This window comes from Ahaetulla prasina, chromosome 3, assembly GCF_028640845.1.
Source record: "Ahaetulla prasina isolate Xishuangbanna chromosome 3, ASM2864084v1, whole genome shotgun sequence".
Lineage (NCBI taxonomy): Eukaryota > Metazoa > Chordata > Lepidosauria > Squamata > Colubridae > Ahaetulla > Ahaetulla prasina.
This window is the reverse complement of record NC_080541.1, coordinates 9,322,015-9,341,204: the sequence shown is the minus strand read 5'-3', so window position 1 is coordinate 9,341,204 and position 19,190 is coordinate 9,322,015. Positions and strand designations below refer to the sequence as shown.

Genomic DNA, 19,190 nt, shown 5'->3' with positions numbered 1-19,190 from the left:
ATTGCGCCGGCAGATAACCGCCCGCCGCCCCAGCTGGGTGACCCGCCTCTCCTACATCAGGAGGTGCGGATGACCTTGCAGGGACGAGCCGAGGAGTTTAGTGGTTATCTATACGATAAAATCGCTCAGCTGAGGGACGGTCTGGACCGAATTTGGGATGATCCAAGCGAGGGAGAGGAGGCACGTCTTGTTGAGCACATTTGGGATGAGTTTGACCCTGTGGCTCCCGAGGACGTGGACAGGTTGTTGGGGAGGCTTCACGGCACGACATGTTTACTGGACCCGTGTCCTTCCTGGCTGGTACTGGCCACTCAGGAGGTGACACGAGGCTGGCTCCAGAGGATTATCAACGCTTCTTTGTTGGATGGGGTTTTCCCTGCCGCCTTGAAAGAGGCGGTGGTGAGACCCCTCCTTAAGAAGCCCTCTTTGGACCCAGCTATTTTGGGTAACTATCGTCCGGTCTCCAACCTTCGCTTTGTTGCGAAGGTTGTAGAGAGTGCCGTGGCGCGACAGCTGCCCCAACACCTGGATGAAGATGTCTATCTAGACCCGTTCCAGTCCGGCTTCCGACCCGGATACAGCACGGAGACAGCTTTGGTCGCATTGGTGGATGATCTCTGGAGGGCCAGGGACAGGGGATATTCCTCTGCCTTGGTCCTATTAGACCTCTCAGCGGCGTTCGATACCATCGATCATGGTATCCTGCTGCGCCGGTTGGGGAGATTGGGAGTGGGAGGCACCGTATATCGGTGGTTCTCCTCCTATCTCTCTGACCGGTCGCAGACGGTGTTGACAGGGGGGCAGAGGTCGACCGCGAGGGGCCTCACTTGTGGGGTCCCACAGGGGTCGATTCTCTCGCCCCTGCTGTTCAACATCTACATGAAGCCGCTGGGTGAGATCATCAGTGGTTTCGGGGTGAGATACCAGCAGTACGCTGATGATACTCAGCTGTACTTTTCCACCCCGGACCACCCCAATGAAGTTGTTGAAGTGCTGTCCCGTGTTTGGAGGGTGTACGGGTCTGGATGGGGAGAAACAGGCTCAAGCTTAATCCCTCCAAGAGGGAGTGGCTGTGGATGCCGGCACCCCGATTCAGTCAGCTGCAGCCGCGGCTGGCTGTTGGAGGCGAGTTACTGGCCCCAAAGGATAGGGTGCGCAACTTGGGTGTCCTCCTGGATGATCGGCTGTCGCTTGAAGACATTTGACGGCCGCTCCAGGAGGGCCTTCCACCAGGTTCGCCTGGTTCGCAGTTGCGCCTTCCTTGATCGGGATGCCTTATGCACAGTCACTCATGCGCCTGCTACCTCTCGCTTGGATTACTGTAATGCTCTACATGGGGCTCCCTTGAAGTGCGCTCGGAGGCTTCAGTTAGTCCAGAATGCAGCTGCGCTGGTTATAGAGGGAGCTACGTAGCTCCCATGTAACACCGCCTCCTGCGCAGTCTGCACTGGCTGCCTGTGGCCTTCCGGTGCACTTTAAGGTGTTGGTTATGACCTTTAAAGCGCCCATGGCTTAGGACCTGGGTACTTACGGGACCGCCTGCTGTTACCACATGCCTCCCACCGACCCGCACGCTCCCATAGAGAGGGACTTCTCCGGTGCCGTCCGCCAAACAATGTCGGCTGGCGGCCCCAGGAAGGGCCTTCTGTGGGGCTCCCACACTCTGGAACGAGCTTCCCCGGTTTACGCCAAATACCCGACCTTCGGACATTTCGTCGCGAACTCAAGACTCATCTTTTTATCCGCGCGGGGCTGGCTTAAATTGGGATTTTAATTGTAAATTTATTAATTTTAAACGGGGTTTTTAGCATGGTAAATTTTAATCATGGGGCTAATTTAAAATAAGTTTTTTAAATTGTATTTTAAACTTGTATACTGTATTGTTGGTTTTATTATGCCTGTACACCGCCCTGAGTCCTTCGGGAGAAGGGCGGTATAAAAATCAAATAAAATAATAAATAAATAAAAATAATAATACCAGGACAATAATCTTCCACTCACAACTGAGAAAGGCTTAATCCATCACTACCATGTGTCATGATTTTGGATGACTTAATCTGACCTACAGATATGCAAATATAATAACAGATATTTTTAGTAGCTATGTTTTTCGGCATTTGATATTTCATATTGAAATCTTCCATTTAGAAATGCATAGCTACTAAAAATATCTTGTGGGTTTTCTCAATTGACTTTTTATGGTTTTAGCCCATTTTTGTTTTAAACTTTACCATGAAGATCAAAGCTTTTAGAGCAGAGATTCATGATAAAAATTCTCAGATGAGGAAACCAGTCCAGTTGAAATAGAAAATAATTTTCCTTATCCTCAGAGTTGTCTGGGTTTATGGGAAGTCTCCTCCTTCTGTGGCTGCTGGTTATCCTGCAAAAACAGGAACCAAATTTTCTTATCATTTGATGTTCCCACTGTTTATGCAAAATACAGAATAAATATTTGTGTGATCCTTTTACCAAGATCTGCTTCCCAAAACAGAACGAATATTTTCTTCAAAAGATCTGCTTATGATCGCCTGATACTCTGACATTTAATCCTGTAAATTATCCATCAACACATCTGACAGGTTCTCCTTGATGTATGTCCAACAAGACATAATACCCATCATAATTTCTCTACAGCTTCTTCTCCTTTGACCATTGTCAGTGGCAAAATTGACTGTAACAGTCAATTACATGATATAGCAAATGTCTTCTCATCAAATCTGAAGATCCTGCTCCAATTGTTTCAGAAAGGTAAGACGTTTGGTGGATCTTAGACCAATGCAATAATATTCATCTGCTTAACTAGCATTTTCTGCTCTTGGTTTTTCACATCAAAATATTTTGTGACATTTAATATGCTGATAGTGATCTAAATCTCAATTGTCTTTTTCTGGAATAATTTTCTACTGGAATCCCAAAGATGCTTTACAAAAGGCAACTGGATTTCCTTGTTTTTTTTTTCCTTAAATATATTTTGTTTCTCATCCAAGAAGCTTCTGCAGGATGGTGGAGAATAGAAGAATTTACATTCTTTTCAGTCATCAGCTTTAACCAAAAACTTTCTACTATTGACCTCACCCCATTCCTAAGAGGACCATAAGGGGCGTGCATAAGCGCACAAACGTGCCTACCGTTCCTGTCCTATTGTTTTTCTTTTCTTCTTCCTATATATGTTTATATGTGTATATACTATATAATCTTTTTGTATGATGTTGTGACAAAATAAATAAATAAAATAAATAAATCTGGTTGTTCACACTTTGAAGGTTAGTCCTTAGCTGTCTCAGAGTCATTGAGTCAACTTGGAGATTCATCTGTATCCTCAGAGTTACTTGAATCAGAGTGCAAATGGTATGGAGCCTTTTTGAGAATGCTTTTGTAGACAAGAGATCTGTGTTGCTGTATCCCTCCCGCTCTGTTGAGAGAGGACCATTCAATCTTAAAGTAGATGGCTTCTTTGACTCCTCTTTCAAACTAGTGGTCCTCTCTGTCCTGAATGTGGATTTTGCTGTTTTCATAAGAGTGGCCTTTGTCTTTCAAATGCAGATAAACTGCTGAAACTTGTCCTGGTGTTTTTCTTCTTCTTCTATGTTGTGCCATGCATTTGTGAAGTGGTTGTTTTGTTTCTCCAATATACTGATCTGCAAATGTTTCACTGTATTGTATTGCATATACTACCTTGCTTTGGGTGTTTAATCCTTGGGATGGACAAGCTTCTATGTTAGTGTTATTCTTGGGTTGCATGTATGTTGAGTTGTTGAAAATCATCCTGACCTTTTCAGATATTCCTGCAAAGTATGGAACAACAATTTTTTGTTCTCTTCTTTGTTGGTTATGGAGGAGCTCCTTCTGGATCTTTTTCTGAATTTGATGAAGGCCCAGTGGGATATCCACAAGTTCTGAGGGCTTCCTTAAAAGGAAATTTTAAATTCCTCCACTTAAAAACACTTAACAAAAACGTGAATGCAAAGACATACCAATAGCATACAGGATTCCTTTTGTTTATTTGTTTGCTGGTTTGAGTTTTAATACATTTGTTTTAAAAACAAACAAACAGGTTTTGGTGTTTTGGTTGAGGGAAGGTCTGGGAGGTTGTATGTTGTGTTCTTTTTTGGTTGTGTGTGGATTTTTATTGTTCATGGATTAGGGATGATGAGAATGTAGGTGATGCTTCTGAGAAATAAACATCTAGCATATGCAATGGATTCAGCGGTTGTGGTGCCATTTAGATATGGAACAACTACCAATATATATATTTACTTATAATTATTTTGAGATGCCATAGAAAAAGGACCATTTTAATCTCAATCCCTATTTCTTGGGATTTGAACTCTCATTATACCTGGGTGAACCGTGACAAGTGATTTGTCTCTTTATCGAGTCCTTCCCAAAGACTTGGGATAGGCAGATGTTGATGTTTGATGGTGTTAAAGGTATTGTCACAGGATGTAAGCTGTTCTGAGTAAAGCTGCCTTTTGCAATTGACCGATGATGAATTTGTCAATGCCAATGGGCTTCAAGGTCCAGTTGTCCCAAAGGTGCTTTTTTCAGGAGGCAACTTGCACTTTCTTGTTTTTTCTTTTGAAGACGTTTTGCTTCTCATCCTAGTAGCTTCCTCAGCTCTGGCTGGATGGTGGGGAATGGAAGGATTGATAGTCCTTGCAGACAGCTGGTCATTTGCATCCTTTTAGAGAGTCATTGAGGCCACTTGGAGATTTATCTGCATCGTCATGGTCACCTAGTAGTGCTCCTGGTTCCTGTAGTCTGCATTTTTTTTTCTGGAAATCCATTCCTACTCCCACACCATTCCAAGGGTGTCCATCCCAAGTTGTATAGCTAAAAGTCTGTAGAGATTCTCAGTCATCCAGGTCACGTTTGTCCCAAAGGTGCTTTTTTCAGGAGACAACTGGACTTTCTTGTTTTTTTCTTTTGAAGACCTTTCACTTCTCATCCAAGAAGCTTCTTCTCCAGTTGTTTTAGGATTGAACCCAAGGTGTCTATTACTATTGATATTACCTTTGCTTTCTTTTGCCACAGTTGTTTTATTTCTATTTGCATGTCTTTGTGTTGTGTACCCCATCTGTGCAACCTTTTTGCAGCAGCTAATCTGGTGATCAACTGTTTCTTTATCTCCTTTGTAGAGACGGCACTTGCCATGTGTTGCAATTCTGGATTTGCATGCATCTGTTTTTAAGTCTTGATCTCGTGCAGCCAAAATTAGCTCCTCTGGCTAATGTCGATGATGATATTATACGTGCAATTATGTCTGAACGAAATGAATGACTGAATGGCTGAATGAATGAATGAATGAAATGAAATGAAATGAAATGGAAATGAATTATTTAATCCAATCTGCTATCTTTTCTTAAAATAGGAACTTCCTTTCTAAAAGAAGAGATTATTGGAGCATTGTAAAAGTCTCTTGACGAATTTCAGCCTGGCAAACATGAATGCTACAGAAGAGTATTTGGACTCTAATACTACCAAAGGTTTCGGCGAATACCAAATTAGGCCCAGCTATTATGAAAAAATCATTTTCTCAGTCGTATTCCTCATCTGCTGTATTGGAGTCCCCTTAAACGGAATTGTTATCTGGTTTCTTGGCTTCCAAATTAAGAGAAACCCTTTCACCATATTGATTCTTAATTTAGCTATTGCCGACTTTGGATTTCTCATATCAATGACTCTAAATTGCATTCGACATTTTATACATGGTACAAAGCCAGGAATTTTCTGGAAAATCCTTTCTCCTTTCTTCATTATTACCTATATCAACGGTCTATTTCTTCTGACGGCCATCAGCATTGACCGATGTGTGGCTGTCCTCTTCCCAATCTGGCATCACTGTTCCCGGCCAAAATATTTGTCCTCTGCTGTCTGTGTTTCCCTCTGGATCTTTTCTTTTCTCCTTGGAATAAATAACATTATATCATGTTTGTTTTCATATAACGCCACCTGGGATCTCCATTTGATTGTGACTGCTGTGCTTTGCCTTCCACTGATCACAATTTCTACCGTGATCCTGATCATCAAAATATGTCTTAAAGCCGAACAGATCAAACGTAGAAGACTCTTAATGATGATCTTAATTACTCTTCTCTGTTTCCTTATTCTTTCTCTTCCTTTATATATCTACGTGTTCATTACTCTTTTTCCTAACAAGAATGATTTGTTTGATGTTAATGGACTGGTTTGCTACTTAGATCTGGGTGCTTCCCTAAACAGCAGCATTAACCCGGTGATCTATTTCCTGGTTGGGAAAAAGAAACGAGCTCGGACCAGGGAGAGCATCAAAGTCATTTTTCAAAGAGTCTTCAGAGAAGAGGAAGCTCCTGAGATCTGATAAAAGCGTATCAAGACAATTTCAAACCCTCTGTAAATGCAATATTTTATCTTTTCTTTAGAGCTGGATACCTTTTATGCATACAAAACTGTATTTATTATTTTTTTGCTGCAGAAATAAAGTATAGCCAAGTTTTGTTTGCCTCAAAAAAAAAATGCTATCAGAGTTCATTTTGAAGATGTGTGGGAGAAAGGTGTGGGAAACAAGACTGTTCCTTCCAAAGTTTGCCAATAACAGGATCCCACAGTCATGAGGTATGGCATCTCCTTGTTGGCTTCCTGCAACAATGGTCAGTGGGGAAGCTGGCAGAAAATCGCCAGTCCCAGGCACTAGGTGAGAAAGTGGCTACCGCCAGGTAAGGTGGTAAATGTGTGAGGGAGTTGGGGAAGGCGAGCAAGTGGCAAATTGCAGCGTGGGATTCAGTGGTAGGTATCTACTGGTTCAGTTCGGATCTTGCAAACCGGTAGTAATGGCAGCAGGAGGCTCCGCCCACCCACCCAGACATCATCACAGATGCTCTGCACATGAGCAGAAGTGCACAAACACACTCCCATTGTGAACAAGTAGTGAAGGTAAGTGGAACCTACCCCAGTGGGATTTTGTATGAACAGGGGAAGGTGGGTCAAGGATGGTGCACTGAGTAACTGGGATGGCACAAGTGCAGATGGACCTGGGGAGAGGGCATGGATGGGAGAGAATCTCCAATTCTTAGTTTGGCAGTGGCATCAGTGAGCAGTTGACTTTTTCGGGTGTTCCAACCAGTGGTGGGATTCAGCCAGTTCGCACCTATTCGGGAGAACCGGTTGTTAACTTTCTAAGCAGTTTGGAGAACCGTTGTTGGAAGAAATCTTATTTTGTTTTTCCCCACTTTACAGGGCTAATCCTGTAAGGAACTGAAACATTCTGGTGTTGTTTCTAGCCTAATCTTTATCGTCCTGCTTACAGAAACTGCCTCTCTGGTTAACCCAGAGAGCATTGTAACAGCTAAGGTGAACCAACCATTGATGTGAGTGACATTTAATTGGCCACGCCAACACGGTCACATGACCACCGAGCCACACCTACCCAGCTGGTCATTAGGGCACAGAACCAGTTGTTAAATTATTTGAATCCCACCACTGGTTCCAACCTAACTGAAGCCTTCATAACAAAATAAAACAGGAATCACAACAGCAAATAAACTCTCTGCAACCTCAGATCAAGGGAAAAAGGTGCCCTATCGTTTCCTTATTAGCTTACCCATCATTGTCCCTTGTATCAGTTTTGTCTCTTCTCTTCCATATGAAACTTCATCCCATTTGTTTCCTGCGTTAACCGGAGCGATTTGCACACATACACCTACAGGAAATGCTATATATTTAGGTAGATTAAGGTTGTGAGTGTGTACATGTCTGTGTGTCTTTGTATATTTGTTTCTGAAAGAACAAAAAAAACTGGTCCTGGACCCCATCCAAAAACTGAAGCATCAAGCCATATGTTTACATATTTTTTTCCTATTCAAACACAGTCTTTGACATACAGTTTTGAATGGCCGCTAAACAAGTGGTTGTAGATCAAGTACTACCTGTATTTACAGTCAGATGGATATATCTGCAGACCCCCTCAGGACACCACTTATGGAATCACCTGTCTCAGGATTCATACCAGAGACAGTTCTGCAACATCTGGAGGCAACAGTATTCCCACTCGGCAGCAGAACAGACTGAATCTCGTTCATTTTTCAATCTGAGATAAAGTGACTGAATTTGACACTATTGGTAAATGTTGCAATACATTTGTCAACTTCGAACTGAACCTGGCCGCAGCCATTTTTCTGTTCCTCAGTTGCCACACAAAGGGGGAAGGGGGGAGGGAGGTTGGAATGCCATACTAGACACAACAGAGAGCTTTCTCTTGAGAACCAAGGTCATCTCTGCTGGCAAGGGATAAGGTTGGGGAAGAAGTGCCTGGAGAGCCCACCAACTAACCCATTTGGCCAACGTGATCTGTAAGACTTCGGGATGGTGGTTATTTCCTAGTTTAATTATACTGAAACTTCAGGAAAGATTTAGATTTGATTTTCCAGCTCCATTTTGGTGATAGCACACCTCACTAAAGCAGGGGTGAAATGCTCCCGGTTCGGACCAGATCACATAATCCGGTAGCGATGGGGACGGGTAGTTCAGAGAACCAGTAGCAAAAATCCCTGCCCCCCCCCACCCCATAGCCTACACCTCGCTGTTCCTCTTCTCTGCCCCTGAAGCTCTCAGTGGTGATATAGCTGCAAACGGCCTTAAATGACTGCCACGGCACTTCAAAGGCCTGCACTACAGCTGATCAGCACTGTAGGCTGCTAGTAGACCAGTGCCTCTATTTTTAAAGAAGGTAGACTGGTGCCACCCAAAAAAAGGCAATTGGTAGACCAGTGCCTCTATTTTTAAAGAAGGTAGACCGGTGCCTCCCAAAAAAAGGCAATTAGTAGACCAGTGCCTCTATTTTTAAAGAAGATAGACTGGTGCCATCCAAAAAAAGGCAATTAGTAGACTGGTGCCTCTATTTTTAAAGAAGGTAGATCGGTGCGCTCCCAAGTTTTGTATACTTTATTATTTTTATTATTTATTATTATTGGCCATGCCCATTCAGTCACCTGTCCACCAAACCACGCCCACCAATTAAGCCATGCCCACAGAACCGGTAGGAAAAAATTTTATATTTTATTCCTGCCCTAAAGCCTCCTGGGACCAAAAACAGGGCACGGGAGGATGCCCCCCCCAACCTCCTGGCAGACACCCAAAAATCAGCTGGCTGGCAGGAGGCGCATGGACATGTGCAGTGGAGCTGACCTGGGCATTGGCTCATGTGCCCCCAGAGATGGCTGTGTGTGCCACCTGTGGCATGTATGCCATAGGCTTGCCATCACGGTCTTATGTCATGGATGGTTTTGGGTTTTTTAATGCACTTTTCATACTAATCCATCATATTTTCTCTACAACGTCTTCTGCTTTGGCCATTGTCAGTGGCAAAATTGACTGTAGCAGTCAATTACATGATATACCTGTAGCAAACTTCTTCTCATCAAATCTGAAGACCCTGGACCAATTGCTTCAGAAAGGTAAGATGTTTGGTAGATTTTAGACCAATGCAATAATATTCATCTGCTTAACTAGTATTTTCTCCTCCTGATTTTTTCACATCGGAATATTTTGTGACATTTAAATCTCAATTGTCTTATTCTAGGATCATTTTTCAATGTAATCGCAGAGGTGCTTTTCAAAAGGCAACTGGACGTTCTTGGTTTCTTTTCCTTGAAAATATTTTGCTTCTCATCCAAGAAGATTCTTCAGTTCCGACTGAATGGTGGTGAATAGAAGGATATACATTCTTTGCAGTCATCTGGTTGTTAGCACTTTGAAGGTTGGTCCTTAGCTCTCTGAGACTCATAGAGTCCACTTGAAGATTCATCTGTACCCTCAGGGTTACCGGAATCAGAGTGCAAATGGTGCGGAGCCTTCTTGGGACTGTTGAAAGGACTGTGTTGAAGACAAGAGATAGGTGCTGTTAAAGACTTTAAAGATCTCCAGTAATGCAGCACCTACAAATTCTGACAGCAACTAGTTCCACTAGTGCAGGGGTCTGCAAAGTTGGCTCTTTTAAGACTTGTGGACTTCAACTCCCAGAGAGTTGAAGTCCACAAGTCTTAAAAGAGCCAACTTTGCAGATCCCTGCACTAATGAATTGTTCTCACTGTTAGATCTCTCCTTAAATCCAGGTTGCTTCTATCCTTTATTAATTTCCATCCACTGTTTCTTGACTTGCCTTCTGGTGTTTTGAATAGGAAACACAAACCTTTGTCATTCTCTATACCTGGGTCTCCCTGTCCCTACAAAAGAGACAGAAGAGAGATTTTTATTTATTTATTTATTTATTTATTTATTTATTTATTTATTTATTTATTTATTTATTTATTTTACTTTATTATTTTATTTATTTATTTATTTATTTATTTATTTATTATTTTATTTTATTTTATTTGTGAAACGTGTGTAACAGATATAAGTATAAACACGATTATGAATACAGGGTAAGGATACAAATAAATGGGGACAGTAGGACAGGGACGGTAGGCACGTCGGTGCGCTTATGCACGCCCCCTTACCGACTTCTTAGGAATGGGGTGAGGTTGACAGTAGACAGTCTAAAGTTAAAGTTTTGGGGGTTTGGGGAAGAAACTACAGAGTCAGGTAGTGCATTCCAGGCACTGACCACTTTGTTATAGAAGTCATATTTTCTGCAATCGAGTTTGGAGTGGTTTACCTTGAGTTTGTATCTATTGTGTGCTCATGTATTATTGTGGTTGAAGTTCCTGATGCCCCAAAAATTGTGGGGGGAGGCACTGTTGTAGATGACTCTTTTTTTTTCTTATTCTGCGGTTCTTCTGCAGGGTCTTGTTTTGAAGGGCTTAAGTCAATTTTGAAGGGCCGGATAGCTCTGGCTGGTAAAGCCTGTTATTAAGAACACAAAGCCTGCAATTACTGCAGGTTCAAGCCCGGCCCAAGGTTGACTCAGCCTTCCATCCTTTATAAGGTAGGTAAAATGAGGACCCAGATTGTTGGGGGGGCAATAAGTTGACTTTGTAAAAATATACAAATAGAATGAGACTATTGCCTTATACACTGTAAGCCGCCCTGAGTCTTCGGAGAAGGGCGGGATATAAATGTAAACAAAAAAAAATAAAATTGTGTGCTATGCTAATTGAAAACTCAGTGGAAAATTCTCACAACAGGCTTTCAACCCAACCCTTTTGCCTTGTCCCCTGCAGCAGCATGGTCAGAAAAGCATACCCATTTCTAATGACCAAGGAGGGCAAATAAACGTTAAGGAGAAGATATTATCAAAATGAAAGGACAGGCTGCACTGTTGAATGATTATGATCAGCTGAGTTGCTTCCTCAGTGGTCAGATTTATCAGCCAACTGTCATCGAAGTTTTGGTCTTTGGTCTTCTCGCATCTATTGGCAAACGGTCTACCCAATTAGAGCTCTTGAAAGAAGTCTGGAGCACATTTGCTTTTTGTTGTTAGTTGCAAAGTCATGTCCGACCTATCCCGACCCCATGGACAACATTCCTCCAGGCCTTTCTGTCCTCTTACCATCCTCTGGAGTCCATTTAAGTTCACGCAGACTGCTTCAGTGACCCCATCCAGTCTTTGTTTATAAGAAGACACTGCATTTCCTGAGCAGTGCTTCAGAATTAACTCTGCCCGATTTGACTTTTGATTTCCTTTTATTTTCTTCCTCTAACATTGTGCCTTCGTGTGTGTGTGTGTGTGTGTGTGTGTGTGTCTGTATTTACACACACACACCGTATTAAGCAACAAATTTTCATCTCTATAATTGTGCAAAAAAATCTGGCAGAAATGGCAAAAATTTCTGGTTATTTGAAAAACTATACACAAGAAAAATATATTTTAGAATGGAAAATGTGGATTGATTATATTCAAAATAAGTATCAGATAAAAAAATACCGAATAGCATATGAGTAAATTTAGGAAATATTTTGTATTAGATATATTTTTGAAGGAGAGGGGAATTGAGAGTGTGATTATGTGTGGAGTGACTAGAGATTATAATTTAGGATTTATTTTGGATTATGATTGTTAGTTTTGATACCCTGCATTTTGATCTGGGAAGTCAGGGGGAGGGGTGGGGGATAAGGGGGGGAATTGGGGGGAGGTTGAGGGTAGAGGATGGAGTGATGATTAATGTACAGGGATTGTTGAAGATATATAAATATAATTAATGTAGGGTTGGGTCTGCCCAGCTACCATTTTAGAATGGTGGGGAGGGAGAAAAGAGGAGAGAGTAGGAGGTAGGAAAGAGGAGAAGAGGGGTAGAAGAGGGAGAAGAGGAAGGAAGAGGGGGAGAAGAGGGAGAAGGAAGGTATAGGGTGGAGGGAGGAAAGGATGTAGATAAGAGAAGGGGAGGAAGGTCTGGAAAGTAGAAGAAGGTAGATGAGGGAAGAGAGTTAAAAGGAGGGGGCGGTGACTGGGCAAGCCCGACTAATTGTATATGACTGTACATTGGATGAGTTGTTGGATATGAAAGAAAAAATAAAACTTTTTTATAAAAATAAATAAATCCCTAATTCCACCTTTTTCTTATCTCTATGAAGCTAGAGATGAAGGTGGATTGTGGAATAGCAGAAGACCATGTCTAGCAATTCTTACAGTGCTTCCTTGGTAGTGGGGGTAACAGCCTGAAACTTCTTTCAGAAGACCTCTTTGTGCTCCAATAAATCCAGAACTTTGAATTAATTAAAGTGTTAATTGAGCCAGGGTAGAGGAAGGCTAAAGACAAAGAGGAATTTGTGTCATATTTAGCATGAAGATAAGATAAAAGGGAGCAGAGGTTCATGATAAATCTTCTTAGATGAGGAGACCAATGCATCTCTCTTTCTCTTTCTCTCTCCCCCACTCCACTCCTCTGTGTATACATTTTCTGATAGCTGTTATCACCCTGCCAAGGAGATTCCTCAAGAGATTTTCATAATGCTCTCTAATCTCTCCTTTAGAGATTATAGAGCATTATGGCTTTATAATTTGTTATATATGGCTGTATAACAGGAGCTTTAAGGTTCCTGTTAGAAGTAAAGAATGATAAGTGAATTCATAATTCCTCAAAATCGGTCATGTCTTAACTTCAGGAGTTAGGAGTGCTCCAACATTGGAGGTTTTTAAGAAGAGACTGGATAGCCATTTGTCCAGAATGGTATAGGGCAGTGACTAACCTTTTCCAGAGCAAGTGCCCAACGTGCGCATGTGAATGCATGCTTAAACCCTCAAAATGCAATGTTCTGTCCTCCTTCGCCTCTATCCGAATGATGGCTTAATTAGCCGGCACTATCAGCTCTGGCAGCAGAATAGCGAACATCTGCCAAGTTCTCTGATATCTCCCTCGACGCTGGTGAGTCACTTCAGCTCTTAGTTAATCAGATGATTTGCCGGCTACGAAGAGACACAACAGTGCTCACTGCCTTTATATCCTGTGGAGTGTGGCTCCATGACTCAGCACTTCCTAGGCCTGCCCCACCCCTGCTTCTGTTGTTTCCTCCTCTCCTGCCTATGAAACCTAGGGTTCAACCAAGCCTGATTGCCATCAGCTGGGTCTAGAGGCGTGGCCTGGGGAGGGGGAAAGAGTCAGGGGAAGGAGGCCTCGTTATCTCCTCCACCTGGCCTGCCTCTGGCTCCTGGAGCTGAGCCAGGGAAGCCGGTGCTCCTGAGATAAGTCCTGACGGCCCTTCCCCCTCACTTTCCAAGTCACTTTCTGGCAGCAGGCCCGGCTCCAAGTCACTTTCTGGCAGGAGGCCCGGCTCGGGGGGGGGTACAACATGCAATGCACCCCATACATGCACGTGGCCTCTGCCCCCCATGCACATGCCCCTCTGCACACAATGACCAGCTTGCCGACAGGAGGTGCATGCCCGGTAGAGCTGAACTCGGGCGATGGCTCGCATGCCCACAGAGAGGGCGCTGTGTGCCACCTGTGGCATGCTTGCCATGGGTTCGCCCTCATGGGTATAGGGCAGGGTTGAAATGCTCCCGGTTCGGACCAAATCACCCGATCCAGTAGCGATGGCGGCAGGTGGTTTGGAGAACAGGTAGCAAAAATCCCTGCTCCCCACCCCCGTGCCCAGCTGTGCCGTGCGATCATCAGAGGTTGTTTTTTTTTTTTTACTTTTAAAAGCATTTTTTCTTCAACCGAAAAAATGCTTTTAAAAATTAAAAAAAAAGCCTCTGATAATCATTTGGCTCAACTGGGCTCATCAGAGGCTTTTAAAAGCAATTTTTTTTACAACCGCTTCGGCCTGAGAAAAAAATGCTTTTAAAAGGCTCCTCTGACCATCTCAGCTGAATTGCCTGATTGTCAGAGGCTTTTTTTTTTCTTTTAAAGGCAAAAAAAATATGCTTTTTTTTTTTAAAAAAAGTTGGCCACGCCCACCCAATCACATTGCCCCACCACCACCAGCAAGCCACGCCCACAAAACTGGTAGTAACAAATTTTACGTTTCACCCCTGCTACAGGTTTTCCTGCTTGTGTAGGAGGTTGGATTAGAAGAGCTCCAAGGTCACTTGCAACTCTTGTTATTCTGCTATTCTGAAGTTTCTCAAAGAGAGATACAACCTAGAAATAAGGAGGAATTTTCTGACAGTGAGACAGACAATTAATGGAATAGCTTGCCCTCCAGAGTTGTGCATCACTGGAGGTTTGCAAAAATAGATTGGACAAGTGTTTGACTGGAATAGTCTAAGACTCCTGCCTAGAGCTAGCGGCTGGAATAGGAGACCTCTGAGGTGCCTTCCAACCCTACGATTCTATGACTGAGGAATTATTGAATCCACTTTTTTTCCCCTTTAATTTGAATTTCCGTTCTAAAAGAAGATATTATTGGAGCATTACAAAAATCTCTTGATGAATTTCAGCCTGGCAAACGTGAATGCTACTGGAGAATATTTGGACTATGACACTATCAGTAATCGGGGTTCATTTATACTAAGTGTTATTGTATTCTCAGTTGCATTTATTATCTGATGCATAGGACTCCCATTAAATGGAATTGCTTGTCGTCAAGACACTCTTCACAAGTTGTAATTATTAAGACATGACCAATTTTGAGGAATTATGAATTCACTTATCATTCTTTACTTCTTTTTTTAAAAGTTTTTATGGATTTTATTACAACGACACAACACAACACAAACATACATAACATAAAAACATAATATGTGTTTTCTTTTTACATGATGGTTTCATTCCATCTACTTTCATCTTTATATATTCCCCTTTTCCCTTCTTTTTACTGTCTTTGACTTTATCATCTCTTTATATCTAGTTTTTTTTTATTTACAATATTTTACACATTTGTTTTCTTCTCTTCTCCATCCTTTATTTCTATTTAGTTTTCCTATTCTCCAACCACTTGTACCATTTAGTCCATACTTGATATGAAAGTCCCTTGAGGAATCTCCTTGGAGGGTGGTAACAGCAGGAACCTTCCAGAACAGGGATGTGGTGGCTTAGTGGGTAAGACGCTGAGCTTGTTGATCAAAAGGTCGGCAGTTCAGCGGCTCGAATCCCTAGTGCTGGGTAACGGGGTGAGCTCCCATTACTTGTCCCAGCTAGTAGATGCAAGTAGAAAAATAGGGACCACCTTTGGTGGGAAGGTAACAGCCTTCCGTGCACCTTTGGCGTTGAGTCATGCTGGCCACATGACCATGGAGACATCTTCGGACAGCGCTGGCTCTTCGGCTTTGAAATGGAGATGAGCACCACCTCCTAGAATTGGGAACGACTTGCACGTATGTACGAGGGGAACCTTTACCTTTACCTAAATCCAGAACTGTCAATTAACTAAAGTGTTAATTGAGCCAGGGTAGAGGAAAGCTAAAAACAAAGAGGAATTTGTGTCATTTTTAGCTTGAAGATCAGTGATATCGGAGCAGAGGTTCGTGATAAATCTTCTTAGATGAGGAGACCAACACAAGTGTGTGTGTATTCCATTTTCTGCTATCTGCCTAGGTTTGCATGCATGTCCTCATTCTTTGTTCACAATTGGAGATTATCTTGCAAAGACAAGACCTAGGTCTTCTTATCACTTGATGTTCCTGCTGATTAGGCAAGATGCAGCATATATTTAATTGTGTCAACCTTTTAGCAAGATCTGCTTCCCTGTCCAAGAGCAGAAAGAATATTTGCTTCAAAAGATCCGCTTATTATATCACCTGCTACTTTGATATTAAATCCCGTGAGGTATTCAACAACATATGTATCAGGTTTGCCTCAATGATGGACAAAATTTTGGACGTTGTAAGAAAAGCCTATTAGGATTGGAAGCTACTGTTCGTCATCTGCTGAACTACAATTAACCTTAAAAAAAAAGGACTTAAAAACAATCGTATTTTCTCTGCAACTTGTACTGCTTTCCATCCATCATTCTGGTCGTCAACAGCATGTCTTCTCACCAACATTGAAGACCTTGGATTAATAGATTCAGGTAGGTAACAAGTTGGGAAGAACTAATCTAATTTAGGCATAGGCAAATGCATTAATCTTTGTCCACTTAAGTAGCAATTTCCATACCGGATGTTTCATATCAAAATCTTTCTTGTGATATTTATATCTTGATAGGCACCTAAATTTCAGCTGATTTCATGCGGACTAACTTTCCAATGTAATGCTATCTATCTAAACAAAACTGTGTACATTTTTTTATTTAATTTTGTCATAACAGTATATATAAACATTGTCAAAAGTAAAAAAACATATCATGAAGAAAATATATATATATATATATATATAAGTAAAGAATATGCATTAGCTATATTAATTTGATATAATAAAGGGAACAATAGGACAGGAACGGTAGGCACTTTTGTGCTCTTATGCATGCCCCTTATAGTCCTCTCAGGAATGGGGTGAGGTCAATAGTAGACAGTTCTTGGTTGAAGATTTTGGGATTTTGAGTAGAGACTATGGAGTCAGGTAATGAGTTCCAAGCATTAACAACTCTGTTACAGAAGACATATTTTCTGCAATGAAGTTTGAAGCGGTTGACATTAAGCTTGAATCTATTTTTTGCTCTTGTAATATTGCGATTGAAGCTGAAGTAGTCATTTAGAGGAAGGATATTGCAATAGATGATTTTATGAGTTAAACACAGGTCATGTCGAAGTCGACGGAGTTGTAAATTTTCTAATCCCAGGATTTCAAGTCTGGTGGTATAAGGTATTTTGTTATTTTCGGAGGAGTGAAGAACTCTTCTAGTAAAATATTTCTGGACGCGTTCTATTGTATTTATGTCAGAGATGTGGTATGGGTTCCAGACGGATGAGCTGTATTCAAGAATAGGTCTGGCAAATGTTTTGTATGCTCTAGTTAGTAGTGTAGAGTTTTTGGAAAAGGAGCTGCGTAAAATTAGGTTTACTACTTTTAGAGCCTTTTTTGCTATGTAGTTGCAGTGGGCTTTGGCATTAAGGTCATTTGATATGAAAACTCCAAGATCTTTGACAGGGTGAAGGTCATCAGTAAGGTAATGACCATCAAGTTTGTACTTGTTGATAGGATTCTTTTTTCATATCTCATATCTCATATTCTTATATTCTCATATTCTTCTGAGATATTTACATATCTCAGAAGAATTAAAATAGCAGAAACCTCACAATGTTAACAGTCCTAGTGAAAAGATATGAAATACTCCAGATTTTCTCCTTTTAGATTCCCCAAAGTAATTTCTCAGCTAGTTTGCCACTTTATTTCTTTCATAAAGTTCTCCCTTTGTAATTGTGTATGGAGATTACCACAAAATCCCCGGCGTTTTGCACACAACTGTTTACATCTAGGGTGCAGAGTCTGGAATCCAACGCTTGGCATTTCTCTGCTCCTGCATCTCCATCTCCTTGCAAAAAACAGAGAAGAACATACATGTTGTATGTTTAAATGTAAGCAATATCTTTGCAATATTTCTGGTTTTGGGTTGGATCTCTCTGGTAATCCAGCTTCAACTGATTTGAGAACTTATTTCTCTTTCTTTTCAGCTTTCTGCGGGAACAGAATAAATTGACTATGAACATAACTGCCTTCTAGTACTTGAGGGGTCGTCACAAAGAACAGGGAATTGACTTATTCTCTAGAGCGCCAGAGGGTAGGACAAGACATAATTAGTGGAATATCTAAATACAAAATAATAATAATGTTGAGACTCTGGAAAGAGTGCTGAAGGCTGGGGGTTAAAACATATACAGAATGGTTGCAGGAATTGGGTATTTCTAGTCTAGTAAAAAGAAGGACTAAGGATGACACGATAGCAGAGTTTAAGATTTAAGAACTTGCCACAAAGAAGAGGGGGTTAATGTAGAATAGAATAGAATAGAATAGAATAGAATAGAATAGAATAGAATAGAATAGAATAGAATAGAATAACAGAGTTGGAAGGGACCTTGGAGGTCTTCTAGTCCAACCCCCTGCCCAGGCAGGAAACCCTACACCATTTCAGACAAATGGTTATCCAACATCTTCTTAAAAACTTCCAGTGTTGGAGCATTCACAACTTCTGCAGGCAAGTTGTTCCACTGATTAATTGTTCTAACTGTCAGGAAATTTCTCCTTAGTTCTAGGTTGCTTCTCTCCTTGATTTTCCAAAGCACCAGAAGGAGGACAAGAAACAATGGATGGAAACTCATCAAGGAGAGAAGTAATCTAGAACTAAGGAGAAATTTCCTGTAAGTGAGAACAATTAACCAGTGGAACGACTTACCTTCAGGAGTTATGAGTGTTCCAACGTTGGAAGACTTTGAGATTTTTGAGAAGAGAGTGGATAGCCATTTGTCCAGAATGGTATAGGGGCTCTTGCTTGTATAGGAGGTTGGACTAGAAGGCCTCCAAGGGCTGTTATTCTGCTATTCTGAAGTTTCTCAAAGAGAGATTATTTTTCTCAAAGAGAGAAATAAGGAGAAATTTTCTGACAGTGAGACCGACATCTGATAGAATAGCTTGCCTTCCAGGGTTGTGCATGCTCCATCACTGGAAGTTTGCAAAAATAGATTGGACAAGTATTTGACTGGAATAGTCTAAGACTCCTGCTTAGAGCTAGGGATTGGACTAGTCCAGGGGTCTGCAAACTTGGCTCTTTTAAGACTTGTGGACTTCAACCCCCAAAGTTCTTCAGCCAGCTGGCTGAGGAACTCTGGGAGTTGAAGTCCACAAGTCTTAAAAGAGCCAAGTTTGCAGACCCCTGGACTAGGAGACCTCTGAGATGCTTTCCAACCCTATGATTCTATGATTGAGGAATTATTATTTTTATGTTTATTTTATACACAA

At 41.7% G+C, this 19,190-nt stretch overlaps 1 protein-coding gene across 2 annotated transcripts; it reads left to right on the top strand.

Annotated features, from left to right (window-relative positions):
• Positions 1-2,168: 2,168 nt before the first annotated feature.
• LOC131195726 (mas-related G-protein coupled receptor member H-like) lies at positions 2,169-6,456 on the top strand. Of its 2 annotated transcripts, none has more exons than XM_058177874.1 (2): positions 2,169-2,748; positions 5,372-6,456. In XM_058177874.1, the coding sequence occupies exon 2, from the start codon at positions 5,444-5,446 to the stop codon at positions 6,338-6,340; it is 897 nt and encodes a 298-aa protein (XP_058033857.1). In that variant the 5' UTR covers positions 2,169-2,748; positions 5,372-5,443; the 3' UTR covers positions 6,341-6,456. The 2 variants fall into 2 exon arrangements, with proteins under 2 accessions (XP_058033857.1, XP_058033858.1); XM_058177875.1 differs by lacking the exon at positions 2,169-2,748 and adding an exon at positions 3,252-3,263.
• The last annotated feature ends 12,734 nt before the right edge of the window (positions 6,457-19,190 follow it).

Excerpts from the sequence above, each read along its gene's own strand:
- LOC131195726 (XM_058177874.1), top strand. The coding sequence starts at position 5,444 with ATGAATGCTACAGAAGAGTATTTGGACTCTAATACTACCAAAGGTTTC.